The 18,514-nt window shown below is 45.1% G+C and overlaps 1 protein-coding gene and 1 non-coding gene across 4 annotated transcripts in view; both read left to right on the top strand.

The window, feature by feature from the left end:
* PCGF6 (polycomb group ring finger 6) overlaps positions 1 to 12,949 on the top strand; it is a 49,502-nt gene extending 36,553 nt beyond the window's left edge. For 2 of the 3 annotated variants that reach the window (XM_025396712.1, XM_025396711.1), the window contains 2 exons: positions 966 to 1,052; positions 11,784 to 12,949. In XM_025396712.1, the coding sequence (XP_025252497.1) occupies positions 966 to 1,052; positions 11,784 to 11,840 (144 nt within the window). In that variant the 3' untranslated portion in view covers positions 11,841 to 12,949. The remainder of the gene's footprint in view (positions 1 to 965; positions 1,053 to 11,783) is intronic. The other variant, XR_003121136.1, reaches the window with a different exon arrangement.
* Positions 2,948 to 3,080, top strand: LOC112632283. The gene has a single exon (XR_003121342.1). It is a non-coding gene; the product is annotated as a U11 spliceosomal RNA (small nuclear RNA).
* Positions 12,950 to 18,514: the final 5,565 nt, after the last annotated feature.

Here is an 18,514-nt window from a genome sequence, read left to right as displayed (position 1 = left end):
TTTTTTTTTTTTTTTTTTGAGACAGAGTCTCGCTTAGTCGCCCAGGCTGGAGTGCAGTGGCGCAATCTCGGCTCACTGCAAGCTCCGCCTCCCGGGTTCACGCCATTCTCCTGCCTCAGCCTCCCAAGTAGCTGGGACTACAGGCGCCCGCCGCCTCGCCCGGCTAATATTTTGCATTTTTAGTAGAGACGGGGTTTCACCATGTTAGCCAGGATGGTCTCGATCTCCTGACCTCGTGATCCGCCCGCCTCGGCCTCCCAAAGTGCTGGGATTACAGGCGTGAGCCACCGCGCCCGGCCCAGATTAATACCTTTTAATGATTTTTTTTTTTTTTTTAAGACAGAGTCTTGCTCTGTGGCCCAGGCTGGAATGCAATGGCATGATCTCGGTTCATTGCAACCTCCGCCTCCTGGGTTCAAGTGATTCTCCTGCCTCAGCCTCCCGAGTAGCTGGGATTACAGGCACCATGATTACCACCATGCCCAGTTAATTTTTGCGTTTTTAGTAGAGACAGGGTTTCACCATGTTGGCCAGGCTGGTCTGGAACTCCTACCCTCAGGTGATCTGCCCGCCTCTGCCTCCCAAAGTGTTGGGATTACAGGCGTGCGCCACTGCCCCTGGCCTTAATGATTTTTATCACAGATATTTAAAAAGATATACTTTCCTGTGCTACCTGATGTTGAATACATCCAGCATGACTTAATTTCTTTGAGATTCAGGGAAATCATTTTGAATATCAGTTGTACTGTGCTGTTGTCCTGCTGTATCCTCTAATGCTCTTCCCATGTTACCTTATTTACTTCTGTAAAAAGTTTCTAAAACTCTCTTTTCAGGAATGTTTAATCAGTCGAAAATAAAATTGCAAAATCTAGTTTGGAAACAATTTATGTTGATTTTTTTTCTTCATTTCTTCAGATGGTATTTTGAAACAATAAATCAATCTGATACTCTCTTCATGTCCATAGGTAGATATCATCTGTGGTGATCACCTGTTGGAGCAATATCAAACTCTAAGGGAAATCCGACGTGCAATAGGTGATGCAGCAATGCAGGTAGGTTCTAGACATATCCAGGTCTAACAGATAAGTTAGTGAAAAAACAAAGTTCCATTTATCAGTAAGTTTCCATAAATATTCTACAATTGTCTTAAAATTACCTACACTAGGCCGGGTGCGGTGGCTCAAGCCTGTAATCCCAGCACTTTGGGAGGCCGAGAAGGGCGGATCATGAGGTCAGGAGATCGAGACCATCCTGGCTAACACGATGAAACCCCGTCTCTACTAAAAAATACAAAAAACTAGCCGGGCGAGGTGGCGGGTGCCTGTATTCCCAGCTACTCGGGAGGCTGAGGCAGGAGAATGGCGTACACCTGGGAGGCCAAGCTTGCAGTGAGCTGAGATCTGGCCACTACACTCCAGCCCGGGCGACAGAGCGAGACTCCGTCTCAAAAAAAAAAAAAAATTACCTACACATTTAATATTTATCAAATGTTTACTATGTGTCAGGTACTGTTCTAAGTAATTTATGTAGATTAGCTTATTTATTCTTCATAATTATTCTAAGAAAGCAGGCAGTTTTTTATTTCCCATTTTAAAGATAAAGGAAACTGAGTTACAGTAAGGACATATACCTTCCCACAGTCAGTGGGTGAGACAGGGCTCAGATTCTAGGCAGTCTGATTCTAAAAGCCTTGTTTTTTTCCCCCTGTCCAGTGCTATAATACAATTTTGAAGGCTTCTAGGCCAATCTATCCAGAAGGACATTTCAAGAAAAACTTGCAAGTAATTATTAGGCTTTAGAGGCAAAATTGTCCAACCCATGGCCCTCAGGCCACATGTAGCCCAGGATAGCTTTGAATGGGGCCCAACACAAATTCATAAACTTTCTTAAAACATGATGAGCTTTTTTTTTTTTTTTTTTTTTTTTTTACTATCAGCTACTGTTTGTACTGGTATATTTTATTTTTATTTATTCATTTTTTCGAGACAGGGTCTTGATCTGTTGCCCAGGCTGGAGTGCAGTGGCACTATCTCAGCTCACTGCATCCTCTGCCTCCCAGGTTCAAGCAGTTCTCCTGCCTCAGCCTCCCTAGTAGCTGGGATTACAGGCATGTGCCACCACACCTGGCTGATTTTTGTATTTTTAGTCAAAGCGGGGTTTCACCATGTTAGCCAGGCTTGTCTCAAACTCCTGACCTCAAGTGATCCACCCACCTTGGCCTCCCAAAGGGCTGGGATTACAGGGGTGAGCCACTCCGCCCAGCCTGTGTTAGCATATTTTATGTTGGCCAAAGACAGTTCTTCCAGTGTGGCCCAAGGAAGCCAAAAGATTGGACACCCCTGCTCTAGAGATTCACATAGCTTTTCTTGTTCAGTAGGTAAGAACTCAAGCTAACTATTTTGATGTTTTAAGTAACCTATAATGTGAAGTCTCCTAGTCAAAATAATAAAAACCAAGATAGGATCTACAAGTTTAATGAAGAGAAAACAGGACCTCATATTCTAATGTATTTCTGAACCAATCGTGGAAAATTGTTGGTTTTTTTTTTTTTTTTGAGACTGAGTATCGCTCTTGTTGTCCAGCCTGGAGTGCAATGGTGTGATCTTGGCTCACTGCAACCTCCGCCTCCTGGGTTCAAACAGTTCTCCTGCCTCAGCCTCCCGAGTAGCTGGGTTTACAGGCATGCATCACCACGCCCAACTAATTTTGTATTTTCAGTAGAGATGGGGTTTCTCCGTGTTGGTCAGACTGGTCTTGAACTCCTGACCTCAGGTGATCCACCGGCCTCGGCCTCCCAAAGTGCTGGGATTACAGGTGTGAGCCACCGCGCCTGGCCACAAAGATTGTTTTAAGAGCTATATGACTCGGAGAAGCTTATGAAGTACTAATGAAGATTTGATGAACTCTCAAACAAATTTTTGTTTGCTAGAAATATAATTATTGGGATAAAAAGGGCTTCTGCTGTGAGTGGCAGACATAGGGCATCATTTGCTCTTTGTGCCAGAATCAACATCAAGAGATTTCAGAAGCACAATTTTTTGGTACTTGGGTAGCTGATGATCATTGGTCCTGGAGCCCTTACTTGTTGTGTAAATTAGACAGTTGTGACTTTTTTTTTTGTTTTTGAGACGGAGTCTCGCTCTGTCAACAGGCTGGAGTGCAGTGGCATGATCTTGGCTCACTGCAACCTCCACCTCCCGGGTTCAAGGGATTCTCCTGCCTCAGCATCCCGGGTAGCTGGGACTACAGGTGCCTGCCGCCACGCCTGGCCAATTTTTTGCATTTTTAGTAGAGACAGGGTTTCACCGCGTTAGTCAGGATGATCTCGATCTCCTGACCTCCTGATCCACCCGCATCAGCCTCCCAAAGTGCTGGAATTACAGGCGTGAGCCACCGCGCCCAACTGTGACTTTTTTTTTTTTCCTTCTTTTTGGAGACAGAGTCTTGCTCTGTCACCAGGCTGGAGTGCAGTGGCCTGATCTCGGCTCACTGCACCTCCTCCTTCTGGGGTCAAGTGATTCTAGTACCTCAGCCTCCCAAGTAACTGGGACTATAGATGTCCCACCACACCAGCTAATTTTTGTATTTTTAATAGAGATGAGGTTTCACCATGTTGGCGAGGCTAATCTCAAACTCCTGGCCTCAAGTGATCTGCCCACCTCAATCTCCCAAAGTGCTGGGATTACAGACATGAGCCACCACACCTGGCTGACAGTCTTGGCCTGTTGGGTAAATCCAGGTTTCTGCCCCCTCTTAGGGCTGTGTGGTGTGATGCACGTTTCTAGGTTATGTGATTGTGTGGTTTGTTGTATTAAATGTTGTGGGTGATTATAACACAAGGACAAACATTTTGTGTATCTAAGTATAGAAAACATATGGTAAAGATCTTTATTAAAGACAAGAAATGCGGCTAGGTGCGGTGGTGGCTCATGCCTATAATCCCAGCACTTTGGGAGGTGGGGTGGGAGAATCACTTCAAGCCCGGGAGGTCGCAGCTGCAATGACCCATGAGTGACTCTGTACTCCAGCGTGGGCAACAGAGCAGGACCATGTCTCAAAAAAAAAAAAAAAAAGAGGCCAGGCACAGTGGCTCACACCTGTAATCCCAGCACTTTGGGAGGCAGAGGCGGGCAGATCATTTGAGGTCAGGAGTTTGAGACCATCCTGGCTAACATCCTGAAACCCCATCTCTACTAAAAATACAAAAATTAGCTGGGCGTGGTGGCGGGTGCCTGTAATCCCAGCTACTTCGGAGGCTGAGGCAGGAGAATCACTTGAACCCAGGAGGCAGAGATTGCGGTGAGCCAAGATCGCACCACTGCACTCCAGCCTGGACGGCAGAGCAAGACTTCGTTTCGAACAGAAAAGTAATTCTTGGCCAGGCATAGTGGCTTGCTCCTATAATCCTAACACTTTGTGGGGCCGAGATGGGAGAATCATTTAACCCCAGGAGTTCCAAGACTGCCTGGGCAATATAGCGAGTCCCGTCTTTACAAAGGATAGAAAAATTAGCAGACATGGTTGTGCATACCTGTGGTCCCACAGGGAGGCTGAGGCAGGGGGATTGTTTGAGTCCAACAGTTCAAGACCAGCTTAGACAATGTGATGAAACCCCATCTCTACAAAAAAAATACAAAAATTAACCAGGTGTGGTGGCACATGCCTATAGACCCAACTACTTAGGAGGCTGAAGGGGGAGAAGATCGATTGACCTGGGAGGTTGAGGTTGCAGTGATCCATGATCACACCACTGCACTCCAGCCTGGGTGACAGAGTGAGACCCTTTTTCAAAAAAAAAAAAAAGAAAGAAAAGAAATACAATTCTTTTTTTTTGGTATCATTACCTATGTTCATTTGTCTCAGTGGAACAACTGCTCAAAAGAAGATATGAATATTATAAGAATTATCTTTTTTTCTTGTCCTCACAATCTGTTCCCAAGAATTACTTTCTTAACGTAAGTTATACAGTTCCTTGGAAGAAGCAGAAAATATACACACATGCATAGTTATATGTGCATAATGTACATATGATATATTTTAATTGACATATAATGAAATGCGTGAGTTTCAACAAATACCTATCTGTTTAACTCAAACCCCTCCTTCACATACAGAACCTTTCTGTCACTCCCAGAGAGTTCTCTCATGCTCCTTCCCAGTTAATTCTTCTCCATAGCACCAAGGCAACCATTGTTCTGATTTTGTCACCAGAGATTAGTTTTTTATTTTCTTTCTTTCTTTTTTATTTTTTTTAAGACAAGGTCAGGCCAGGTGTGGTGGCTCACACCTGTAATCCCAGCACTTTGGGAGGCTGAGGTGGGGGGATCACCTGAGGTCAGGAGTTCGAGACCAGCCTGGCTAACATGGTGAAACCCCACCTCTACTAAAAATACAAAAAATTAGCCGGGCATGGTGGCGGACGCCTGTAATCCCAGCTATTCGGGAGGCTGAGGCAGGGAATTGCTTGAACCCGGGAGGCAGACGTTTCAGTGAGCTGAAATCGCACGATGGCACTCCAGCCTAGGCAACAACAGCAAAACTCTTGTCTCAAAAAAAAAAAAAAAAAGACAAGGTCTCACTCTGTTGCCCAGCCTGGAATGCAGTGGCACAATCACGGCTCAGTGTAGCCTTAACCTGGGGGGCTCAATTGATATCTTCCCACCTTAGCCTCCCAAGTAGCTGGGACTACAGACTTTACAGATGTGCACCACCACATCTGGCTATTTTTAAAATTTTTTGTAGAAATGGGGTTTTGCCATGTTGCCCAGGCTGGTTTTGAACTCCTGAGATCAAGCAGTCAGCCACCTCAGCCTCCCAAAGTGCTGGGATTATAGGTGTGAGCCACCATGCCTGACCTCTGTTTTTTAAAATAACAGTTTTGTTAAGATGTAATTCACATAATGTATTAGTCCATTCTCATGTTGCTATAAAGAAATACCTGAGACTGGGTGATTTATAAAGAAAACAGGTTTAATTGTCTCACAGTTCTGCAGGCTGTACAGGAATCATAGCAGCTTAGCTTCCAATCATGGCTGAAGGCAAAGACATGATAGGAACCAGGAGCAAGAGAGAGAATGAGGAGGGAAGTGCTACACGCTTTTAAACAACTATATCACACAAGGGGAAATTGTGCTAAACCATTCATGAGAAATCCAACCCCGTGATCCAGTCACCTCTCACCAGGCCCCACCTCCAACATTGGGGATTACAATTCAACATGAGATTTGGTGGGGACACAGATCCAGACCATATCATTCCACCCAAATCATGCCCCCCCGCCCAAATCTCATGTCCTGACATTTCAAAATACAATCATGATTTCCCAATAGTCCCCGCCAAAGTCTTAACTCACTTCCAGCATTAACTCAAAATTCCAAAGTCTCATCTGAGACAAGGCTAGTTGCTACTGCCTATGAGCCTGTCAAATAAAAAACAAGTTAGTTACTTCCAGGATACAATGGGGGTATAAACATTGGGCAAATAACTCTCATTCCAAAAGGGAGAAATTGGCCAAAAGAATGAGGCTATATGCCCCCATGCAACTCTGGAACACAGAACAGCAGCCATTAATTTTTTAATTTTTATTTATTTATTTTCTTTTTGAGATGGAGTCTCTCTCTGTGTCACTCAGGTTGGAGTGCAGTAGCGTGATAGGCTCACTGCAACCTCTGCCTCCCGGGCTCAAGTGATTCTTCCACTGCAGCCTCCCAGCTTGCTGGGACTACAGGTGCACATAACCAAACCTGGCTAATTTTTGTATTTTTTTGTAGAGATGGGGTTTTCACCATGTTGCCCAGGCTGGTCTCAAACTCCTGGGCTCAGGCAATCTGCCTGCCTCAGCTTTCCAAAGTGCTGGGATTATAGGCGTGAGCCTCCATGCCTGGTCCTCATTAAATCTTAAAGTTCAAAATTAGCCAGGCATGGGTACACTACTGTAATCCCACCTACTTGGGAGGCTGAGGCAGGAGAATTGCTTGAACCTGGGAAGCGCAGGTTGCAGTAAGCAGAGATCACACCACTGCACTCCAGCCTGGGCAACAGAGCAAGACTGTCTCAGAAAAAAAAAAAAAACTATAAAATCTCCTTTGTCTCCCCACCCTACATCCATGGTACATTGGTGCAAGGGGTGGATTCTCAAGGCCTTGAGCAGCTCCAACCCTGTGACCTTGCAGGATTTGGGCCCCATGGCTTCTCTCACGAGCTAGTGTTGAGTGCCTATGGCATTTTCAAACACAGGGTGCAAGCTGTCAGTGGATCTGTCATTCTGGGATCTGGAGGACAGTGGCCCTCTTCTCACAGCACCACTGAGCAGTTTCCCAGTGGAGACCCTGTTTGGGGGCTCCAACCCCATGTTTCCTCTCCGCACTGCCCTAGTAGAGGTTCTCCATGAGGTCTCTGCCACTGCAGCAGCCTAGACACCCAGGCTGGTCTTGAACTCCTGACCTCAAGTGATCTGCTTGCCTCAACTTCCCAAACTGCTGGGATTCCAGGCGTGAGCCAGCATGCCCGGCCAAAAAGAACATTTTAATTAATTTTATTTTAAAAAATTCAATAAAGATTTCCACAATAAACCATAGTCATTAAGTCTACAAATACATATGCAGTTATGCGTCACTTAACAATAGGGATATGTTCTGAGAAATGCATTGTTAGGCGATTTAATGATTGTGCAAGCATCACAGAATGCACTCAGATTAGGCATGGCTTATGCCTGTAATCCCAGTACTCTGGGAAACCGAGGCAGGAGGGTCATTTGAGCCCAGGAGTTTGAGACCAGCCTGGGCAACATGCTGAAACCCTGTCGCTACAAAAAATACAAAAACTGGCAGGACATGGTGGTGTGCACCTGTAGTCCCAGCTACTTGGGAGGCTAAGGTGGCAAGATCAATTTAAGCCTGGGAATTCAGGGCTGTGGTGAGCTCTGATCATTCATGCTCCTCTGCGCAACAGAGCAAGACCCTGTCTCAAAATAATAAATGAATGAAATAAACAAATTTTCTTTCTTTTTTTCTTTCTTTTTTTTGAGACAGGGTCTTGCTGTGTAATCTTGCTGTGTTGCCCAGGTTGGAGTACAGTGGCATGAACATGGTTCATTGTAGCCTCAACCTCCTGGGCTCAAGTGATCCTCCTGCCTCAGCCTCCTGTGTAGCTAGTTACCAGAGGTATGCCACTGGCTAATTTTTAAATTTTTTGTAGAGATGGGGGTCTCACTTTGTTGCCCAGGCTGGTCTTGAACTCCTGAGCTCAAGTGATACTCCAGCCTCAGCCTCCCAAAGTGCTGGGATTACAGGCATGAGCCATGAGCCACCACACCTGGCCTTGAGTTTAATTTTTTTTTTTTTTTTTTTTTTTTGAGACAGGGTCTGGCTCTGTCACCTAGGCTGGAGTGCAGTGGCATGATTTTGGCTCACTGCAACCTCTGCCTCCCAGGCTCAAGTGATCCTCCCACCTCAGCCTCTTGAGTAGCAGGAAATATAGGCATGTGCCACCATGCCTGGCTAATTTTTGTATTTTTTGTAGAGACGGGGTCTTACTATGTTGCCCAGTGTGGTCTTGAACTCCTGGGCTCAGGTGATCCACCTGCCTTGACCTCCCAAAGTACTAGGATTATAGGCGTGAGCCCCTGCACCTGGCCTTGAGTTTAAATTTCTTTAGATGGACATCTGCTCTCTCTGGTTTACCACTGATCTTCAACATTCCCTATTGACTTCACATACCTAACTTATGTATTCATTTATGTTACTGTCCTGGCACTTGTGGGCACTTGAATTTGTGAACCTTTTTCTAGAATTCTGGTGAGTTTTTACTGTAATTGCCAGGAACACAAACCAGATTGCCCTGAGTTGAGAACTGAGGAAGTGGAGTCATGGAAAAGCTTAGCAAAGAAGCAAAAGAGAGTAATAGCCAGAGCAGCACTGGAAATACAGGATATATGAGCTGCAACCCCTTCTCTGTGTTGCTCATTTCAGGTCTGTGGCACATTTCCCAATGACCTTTCCTTTTAGCTAGTTATCCGGTATGCAGGAAATTAGAAATAGTCCCTTAAAAAGGTGGATTATGGCCAGGCATGGTGGCTCATGCCTGTAATTCCAGCATTTTGGGAGGCCGAGGCGGGTGGATCACCTGAGGTCGGGAGTTCAAACTAGCCTGACCAACATGGAGAAACCCCGTGTCTACTCAAAATACAAAAATTAGCAGGGGGTGGTGACGCCGACCTGTAATCCCAGCTACTTGGGAGCCTGAGGCAAGAGAATCACTTGACCCCGGGAGGCGGAGATTGCAGTGAGCCAAGATCGTACCATTGCACTCCAGCCTGGGCAAGAGAGCGAAACTCCATCTCAAAAAGAGAAAAGGTAGATTGCTTGCCGGATGCAGCCTTGGTGAGAGCCAAAGAATTAAGACCTGGTATCAAGAAAGGAGATAGAACCCCACAAAAAGGAGATAAAAAGACTTCGATACATAGCATCTGGAATCATATAGTATGGGGGTTAAGTTGCCCAACTGCCCCGAGGGCATTCATTACTCTTTTTAAAAATTCTTTTTCCTTTTTTTTTTTTTTTTTTAAAATTATATAAGTAGAGAGGGGGTTTCACCGTGTTGCCCAGGCTGGTCTTGAACTCTCTGTCTCAAGTGATCTGCCCTCTTCGGACTCAAAGTGTTGGGATTACAGGCATGAGCCACTGCACCCAGCTGAGGGCATTCTTTAAGGAAGAAGTAAAACATATATTTTAGGCTTTCATTAAATGAGTAAGTGTTTCAAAGCTTAATCAATTATTATAGTGGTGAGCTGCATTTATGTGGAAATGAACAGATCTGTGATGCGTTGTAGTAGTTGAGTTTTTTTTGGGACATCTAATGCTTAAGTAGTCTATTAAGAAGTCTAGGGCCGGGTGCGGCAGGTCACGCATGTAATCCCAGCACTTTGGAAGACTGAGGTGGGCAGATCACCTGAGGTCAGGAGTTCGAGACCAGCCTGGCCAATGTGGTGAAACCCTGTCTCTACTAAAAATACAAAAATTAGCCAGGCGTGATGGCAGGCCCCTGTCATCCCAGCTGGTCAAGAGACTGAGGCAGGAAAATCGCTAGAACCTAGGAGGCGGAGGTTGCAGTGAGCAGAGATCGCGCCATGAGGCTGAGGTGGGAGGATTGCTTGAGCCCAGTTGGTCAAGGCTGCAGTGAGTCCAGGTTTGCCACTGAACTCCAGCCTGGGCAACACAGCAAGACCCTGTCTTTAAAAAAAAAAAAAAATGGGGCTGGGTGTCGGGTCAGTTGTTCTGGTTCATGCCTGTAATCCCAGCACTTTGGGAGGCTGAGGCAGGAGGATCATTTGAGATTAGGAGTTCGAGACCAGCCTGGCAAACATGGCGATGGTGACGAGCCAGACTCCGTCTCAAAAAAAAAAAAAAGTCTGGGCTGGATGTTTGCCTCGCACCTGTAATCCCACACTTTGGGAAGCCAATATGGGGGGATTGCTTGAAGCTCAAGAGTTTGAGACCAGCCTGGGTGACGTAGCAAGACCTCGTTTATACTGGGAAAAAAAAAATTTTTAAGTAGCCAGGCATGGTGGCACATGCGTATGGTCCCAGCTAGTTGAGAGGCTGAGGTTCGAGGATCACTTCAGCCTGGGAGATTGAGGCTGCAGTGAGCTATGATCACACCACTGCACTCCAGCCTGGGCAACAGAGTGAGACCCTGTCTCAAAAAAAAAAAAAAGTCACTGTGGAAGGAAAAGTGTATCTCTTTTAGTTCATTTTGGAGAATCGTTTGATTGACTGTGTCTACATGATAGTTTCAGAATTGGGTCCTGAGAATCATTAAAAAGACACATTGACAGGCTAGTCTAGATGGCTCATGCTTGTAATCCCGTCACTTTGGGAGTCTGAGGCAGGCAGATTGTTTGAGCCCAGCCTATGCAACATGGTAAAACCCCGTCTCCTACAAAAAATACAAGTGAGCCTGGTGGTGGTGCATGTCTATCATCCCAGCTATTCATGAGGCTGAGGTGGGAGGATTGCTTGAGCCCAGTTGGTCAAGGCTGCAGTGAGTCCAGATTTGGCCACTGAACTCCAGCCTGGGCAACACAGCAAGACCCTGTCTTAAAAAAAAAGAAAAAGTGGGGCTGGGTGTCAGGTCAGGTGTTCTGGTTCATGCCTATAATCCCAGCACTTTGGGAGGCTGAGGCAGGAGGATCATCTGAGATTAGGAGTTCGAGACCAGCCTGGCCAACATGGCGAAACCCTCCCTCTACTAAAAATATGGAAATTAGCTGGGCATGGTGGCATGCACCTGTAATTGCAGCTACTTGGTAGGCTGAGGCAGGAGAATTGCTTGAACCTGAGAGGCATAGGTTGCAGTGAGCAGAGATCGCACCACTGCTCTCCAGCCTGGGCAACAGAGCAAGAATCTGACTTGAAAAATACATACATACATACATACAAACAAAAATTAGCTGGGTGTGGTGGTGGGTGCCTGTAATCCCAGTGACTCGGGAGGCTGAGGCAGGAGAATTGCTTGAACCTGGGAGGCAGAGGTTGCAGTGAGCCGAGATTGCTTCACTGCCCTCCAGCCTGGGCAACAGAGTGAGACTCCGTCTCAAAAAAAAAGCACATTCACAAGGAGTGTTTGGTGAATAAGAATCTATATGGTCCACTTATTTTCTTTAAATTAAAGAATTTCACCTTAGTGTTAGATTATTTGAAAAAAAAAAAAGCCAGCTTTGATTTGATTATTTGCATTACTGGTTTGAAAGAACTGCAAAATCGTCTTTTTTTCTCCCTTTTCAGGATGGTCTGCTTGTCCTTCATTATGGTCTTGTGGTTTCTCCTCTGAAGATAACTTGAAGATTCTAGGCACATTATGAGGAGGGAAACAAAGGAAGTTTCTGCAGGACTGCATCTCACCAAAGATTTCCATGAAATGTAATTGCTACCACTTTGCTGTTCAAGACATAACTTACCTATTTTTAGCACCAAGAATTATAGCATTTATAAGTACAACTTGGAACGATGGAATGCATCTGTTACTAGAGACTATATATAAAAAGCAGCCAAAACTCAGGGGAAATTTTTCAAAAATTGAATTTTAAAATTCCTTGTGATTTTAAATACTTTGACATTGATTTTGCTTCCCATCTTTGAAGTAATTGGTTAGTTTTCTTTGTTCAGCCATTTCAAGTTGGTAGTTGGGATATCTGCTGTCTGGGATGGCATCAGTTGGGCAGTCATCCTTTTGGAAGAGAAGTGTGCTTTTGAATGGAAGATTCAAAGCCAGTCTTTGTTAAACTGCAGGGTGTACTCTCAAAGACCAAAACTATTGGCCTCTTTTGTGTGTTGCCAGCATATTTTGAACTTGTATCTTTTTTTATACCAGCAACACTACAAAGGAGAAGTTACTTATTTCAAAACGGATGAATTGTTATTGGTGAAGAGAATCTGAGTTTATGGTCTGTGCCATAAACTTTCAGTGTAATAAGACTTATTCAATACATCTTCCAATAAGGGGTGCTTCTTTGTGACAATATTTTTATTTCTGACATTCATTTTATTTGGGCACATAGTGTGGTTGTTGATACCTTGCAATAGTATTGCTTCTGAAAGTAATAAATAATTTTAGGAGAATTCGAGAAGTTTACAGAATTACTTATTCATTGTTTTCTTAGTAAGTCAGTTTAATGTTTATTTTTCTCATTATTTCATCACTGGAATAAAGAATAAGGGTGTTTGAGCTCACCTCCATGCAAAGACTTCAGTTTTAAAACATTATTTTGCCTAAAATTAGCATTGTGATGCTTTCTAAAAGAAATATTTTATAAACCCTGTTTCACAGCAGAATTTCTGAATCTGTATAGAGACTACTACAAACTTGGACAAAGATTGGCGATTCTTTGTAAAGAATTTGTGAATTGTGTATAAATTTCTTCTAACATTTAATAAAAATTTATTTTAACCTATTTGGAAATGTTAGTGTTTACTGTGGGTTTTTAAAAAAATAACCAGGCCAGGGCCGGGTGCAGTGGCTCATGCCTGTAATCCCAGCACTTTGGAAGACCGAGGCAGGTAGATCACCTGAGGTCAGGAGTTCGAGACCAGCCTGGCCAACATGGTGAAGCCCCATCTCTACTAAAAATACAAAAATTAGCTGGACATGGTGGCAGGCACCGGTAATCCCAGCTACTCGGAAGGCTGAGGAAGGAGAATTGCTTGAATCTGGGAGGCAGTGAGCTGAGATTGCACCATTGCACTCCAGCCTGGGAGACAGAGTGAGACTCCATCTAAAAAAAAAAAAAACCAGGCCAGGCACTGTGGCTCATGCCTGTAATCCCAGCACTTTGGGAGGCCAGACGGGCAGGAGTTCGAAACCAGCCTGGCCATCGTGGCAAAACCCTGTCTCTACTAAAAATACAAAAATTAGCTGGGCATGGTGGTGTGTGCCTATATTCCCAGCTACTTGGGAGGCTGAGGCAGGAGAATCGCTTGAGCCCGGGAGACAGGTTGCAGTGAGCCGAGATTGTGCCACTGCACTCCAACCTGGGCGACAGAGTGAGTGAGACTCCATCTCAAAAAAAATAAAAAATAAGCCAGGCGTGGTGGCTCATGCCTGTAATCCCAGCACTTTAGGAGGCCAAGGCGGGCAGATCACTTGAGCTCAGGAGTTCGAGACCAGCCTAGGCAACATAGTGAGAACCCATCTGTACCAAAAAAAAAAAAAAAAAAATTACCTGGGCATGGTGGTGCATGACTGTAGTCCCAACTACTCAGGAGGATCAATAGCCTGGGAGGTGAAGGCTACAGTGAGCTATGATCCTGCCACTGCACTCCAGCCTAGGCGACAGAACAAGATACTGTCTCAAAGCCTGATCTTTAATAGATACTTAGAATGTGCCATTTGTAACAAGTGAGTTGACCGAGAGTTGAAGAGATGTTAGTGTTTAAAGATTACTGTCTTTAGAACCCAGATTTGGTTGTTTTCAAGCATTACAGTTTTTTTTTTTTTTTTGGAGACAGAGTCTAAAGGCTGTCACCCAGGCTGGAGTGCAGTGACGTGATCTCACCTCACTGCTACTTCTGCCTCCCAAATTCGAGAGATTCTTGTGCCTCAGCCTCCCAAGTAGCTGGGATTACAGGCCTATGCCACCACACACGGCTAATTTTTTTTTTTTTTGAGACAGTCTCACTCTGTTGCCCAGGCTGGAGTGCAGTGGTGCAATCTCGGCTCACTGCAACCTCCGCCTCCTGGGTTTAAGTGATTCTCCTGCCTCAGTCTCCTGAATAGCTGGACAGGCCACCCGCCACCATGCCCAGCTAATTTTTTTATTTTTAGTAGAGATGGGGTTTCACCATATTAGTCAGGCTGGTCTCGAACTCTTGACCTTGTGGACCTCGTGATCCACCCGCCTCAGCCTCCCAAAGTGCTAGGATTACAGGCGTGAGCCACTGCGCCTGGCCTAATTTTTGTATTTTTTAGTAGAGACAGGTTTGGCCATGTTGGCCAGGCTGGTCTCAAACTCCTGGCCTCAAGTGATATGCCCACCTTGGCCTCCCAAAGTGCTGGGGTTACTGGTATGAGCCAACATGCCTGACCACATTACAAATTTTACCATTTCAGGGAAGAGATTATCCCCACAGAGACTCAGCTGTAGAGTTGGGGTAAGCATTCACTTTCCCCCTATTTTCCTCAATAACTATCCCATTCAGGACTGTAACATGGGAAAATACCTCCTTAAAAGTAGAATATCAAATGTAATTATTTGATAAACACTTCTGTAATGAGCAAGTCAAGAGTGTCACTTTTTAGACATTGTGTGGACAAGAAGATTCAAAGAGGAGTGATCTATCTTCAAGGAACTCACCGTCTATGGGTTACAAGACCTCTAAGAATCTAATAAAAAGCAGTTACTGGTAAGTACTGTGAGTCACAAAAAAACTCTACCTTTTCTTTCTTTTTTTTTTTTTTGAGACGAGTCTCGCTCTGTCGCCCAGGCTGGAGTGCAGTGGCCGGACCTCAGCTCACTGCAAGCTCCGCCTCCCAGGTTCATGCCATTCTCCTGCCTCAGCCTCCCCAGTAGCTGGGACTACAGGTGCCTGCCACCAGGCCCAGCTAATTTTTTGTATTTTTAGTAGAGACAGGGTTTCACCGTGTTAGCCAGGATGGTCTCGATCTCCTGACCTCATGATCCGCCTGCCTCGGTCTCCCAAAGTGCTGGGATTACAGGCGTGAGCCACCGCACCCAGCCTTTTTTTTTTTGTGAGATAAGTTCTCCCTGTTTCCCAGGCTGAAGTGCCGTGGCATGATCTCAGCTCACTGGAGGCTCCATCTTCCCGGCTAAAGGAATCCTCCCACCTCCGCCTCCTGAGTAACTGGGACTACAGGTGCATGCCACCACGCCTGGCTAATTTTTGTATTTTTAGTGGAGTTGCAGTTTCTGCCCATCTCAGCCTCCCAAAGTGCTGGAGTTATAGTCATGAGCCACCATGTCAGGCTCAAATGCCCAGTCTTGATTCACTCAGATTCCCCCACTTTCCTGTTCTCAATTTATCTCTGCTGAAGGTGCACAAGGCCCGGATACATACATGTGTGTGTTAGTCTTATTGCCACCACCAGCAGCGTGCATTTAGTTTAGTTGAGATGAAGGTTTTTTATTTTATTTTATTATTGTTTTTTTTTTTGACACAGAGTCTCACTCTGTCACCCAAGCTGGAGTGCAGTGGCTCGATCTCAGCTCACTGCCACCTTTGCGTCCTGGGTTCAAGCGATTCTCCTGCCTCAGCCTCCTAAAGTGCTGGGATTACAGGCATGAGCCACTGCGCCTGGCTGAAAGTTTTTTCAAAAGGAGTTTTTACTGGGAACAGAAAAAGAAACAAAACTAGATACCCAAATCTGCACAAAAGTTTACAATAGAGCATATGAAGTACAGATTCTAGAGCCTAACTTCAATGGCTAAAGAAAGATTTGTTTGATTGGGACATTTTGCAGGTCCTTTTGTTTTTGCCTAATCCCTATCTGAGTTAATATTAAGCAAAGATGCCCAGAGGAATAGTTCATGGTAGTTTTTTGTTTTTGTTTTTGTTTTTTGAGACAGAGTCTCATTCTGTCACCCAGGCTAGAGTGCAGTGGCACAATCTCAGCCGGCTGTAGCCTCTGCCTCCCAGGTTCAAGCAATTCTCCTGCCTCAGCCTCCCAAGTAGCTGGGACTACAGGCACTCACCACCACACCTGGCTAATTTTTGTATTCTTACTAGAAATGGGGTTTCACTATGTTGGCCAGGCTGCTCTCAAACTCCTGACCTCAGGTGATCTGCCCTCCTTGGCCTCTCAAAATGCTGGGATTACTGGCATGAGCCACTGTGCCTGGCCATTCGTGGTAGTTTTAATTTGACAAAATGAGTGCTTAGCAGTTTTCTCTTTCCTCCTTTAAATGCCATCCCGTTTTCTCTGTAATATAGATCTCAGCCATTTCCGCTGACCCTGGGCATCACTCTCCTTCCTCTGCGCTGCCTTTCTCTTCTGCTTGAGTCAGATGCATTCTTACCTAGTTTCCAACAGTTCTTCCTTTGGACTCCAAGCTAACACCGACCTGGACATACTCTTTCCCCTCTCCTACAGAGACTTGGTTTAGGATTCCTGAAAGTAACACCGTGGACCCATTTATTTGTCCAATTCAGCTTGCCCAAAGTATGTACCCTATTATCCACTCTTAGATAAGTGTTCTCATAGTTTCACTGGGTGATATTTACTCATCAGATGTATGTGTGACTCACTGTTAAACTTTTTATTCTGTTTTTTTCTTTAAAACTCTCAGCTGGGTGCAGTGGCTCACGCCTGTAATCCCAGCACTTTGGGTGGCCGAGGTGGGCGGATCACAAGGTCAGGAGTTTGAGACCAGCCTGGCCAATATGACGAAATCCATCTCTACTAAAAATACAAAAGTCAGCCGGGCGTGGTGGTGTGTGCCTGTAATCCCAACTACTCAGGAGGCTGAGGCAGGAGAATTGCTTGAACCCAGGAGGCGGAGGTTTCAGTGAGCTGAGATTGCACCACTGCACTGTAGCCTGGGTGTCAGAGTGAGAATCTGTCTCGAAAAAAAAAAACCTCTAGGCCGGGCGCGGTGGCTCAAGCCTGTAATCCCAGCACTTTGGGAGGCCGAGACGGGTGGATCACGAGGTCAGGAGATCAAGACCATCCTGGCGAACACGGTGAAACCCCGTCTCTACTAAAAAATACAAAAAACTAGCCGGGCGAGATGGCGGGCGCCTGTAGTCCCAGCTACTCGGGAGGCTGAGGCAGGAGAATGGCGTGAACCCGGGAGGTGGAGCTTGCAGTGAGCTGAGATCCGGCCACTGCACTCCAGCCTGGGCGGCAGAGCGAGACTCCGTCTCAAAAAAAAACAAAACAAAACAAAACAAACAAACAAACAAACCTCTAATGATTGCAACCACTATGCTGTATTTTGTTATCTTGGAAACCTCTGATAGTAGAGAAGATTCAAGCACATGCTGATTCTGAATGTTCACCTTTGTTTTCTTTAGTAGACCATGTTTAAGAGGAAGTCCTCATTTTTTATCCTTTTTCATTATGTTGTTGTGTACATGAGTTTGATTATTGGCTTCTTTTCAAAACTGGATTAGTGAAATCTAAATTCTATTACCTGTAGAGATTAATAGTCCTCTCACAAATGAAATGACATATTGATCTCCCAAAAGCCTGCCAAGCAGTTATTCACACAGAATGAATATTATGGCTTGATCAATACTGCATTTTGATTTGGTGCTGATGGTGTCTGTGGTTTTACAAGGCTTCTTATTATGACACCATTTTCATTGAAATGAGAAACGATTTTTTTCTTCTAAGGTTTCTCAGGAAAGAAAAGCTAGTTGAATATTTTAAATTAGAAGATGAAGATAAAGGCTGCCAGGAACATTTTTTTTTCCCCCAAATAGAAATAAAGGCAGGGAGCTGGGCACGGTTCTTTGTGCCTGTAATCCCAGCTACTTGGGAGCATCTCTTGACCCCAGGAGTTTGAGACTGCAGTGAGCTATAATTACAACACTGCACTCCAACCTGGGCAGCAGAATGAGACCTTGTCTCTTAAAAAAATAAAATAAAAAAAGACATAAAGGCAGTATTGCATAGTGGTTAAGGATATAAATCATGGAGCCAGACTACAGAGCTTAAAATCCCCACTTTAGGCCAGGTGTAGTGGCTCACACCTGTAATCCCAGCACTTTGTGAGGCCAAGGCAGGCAGATCATCTGAGGTCAGGAGTTTGATACCAGCCTGACCAACATAGTGAAACCCCATCTCTACTGAAAATATAAAAAATAGCCGGGTATGGTGGCAAGCATCTGTAGTCTCAGCTACTCGGGAAGCTGAAGCAGGAGAATCGCTTGAACCCAGGAAGCAGAGGTTGCAGTGAGCCGAGATCGTGCCACTACACTCCAGTCTGACTCTGTCTCAAAAAAAAAAAAAAAAAACCATAAAAATCCCAGCTTTGCTGCTTGCAAACTCTGTGATCTTG

This window comes from Theropithecus gelada, chromosome 9, assembly GCF_003255815.1.
Source record: "Theropithecus gelada isolate Dixy chromosome 9, Tgel_1.0, whole genome shotgun sequence".
Taxonomy (NCBI): Eukaryota; Metazoa; Chordata; class Mammalia; order Primates; family Cercopithecidae; genus Theropithecus; species Theropithecus gelada.
The sequence above is the reverse complement of the archived record's forward strand: the minus strand, read 5'-3'. Positions and strand labels throughout refer to the sequence as shown.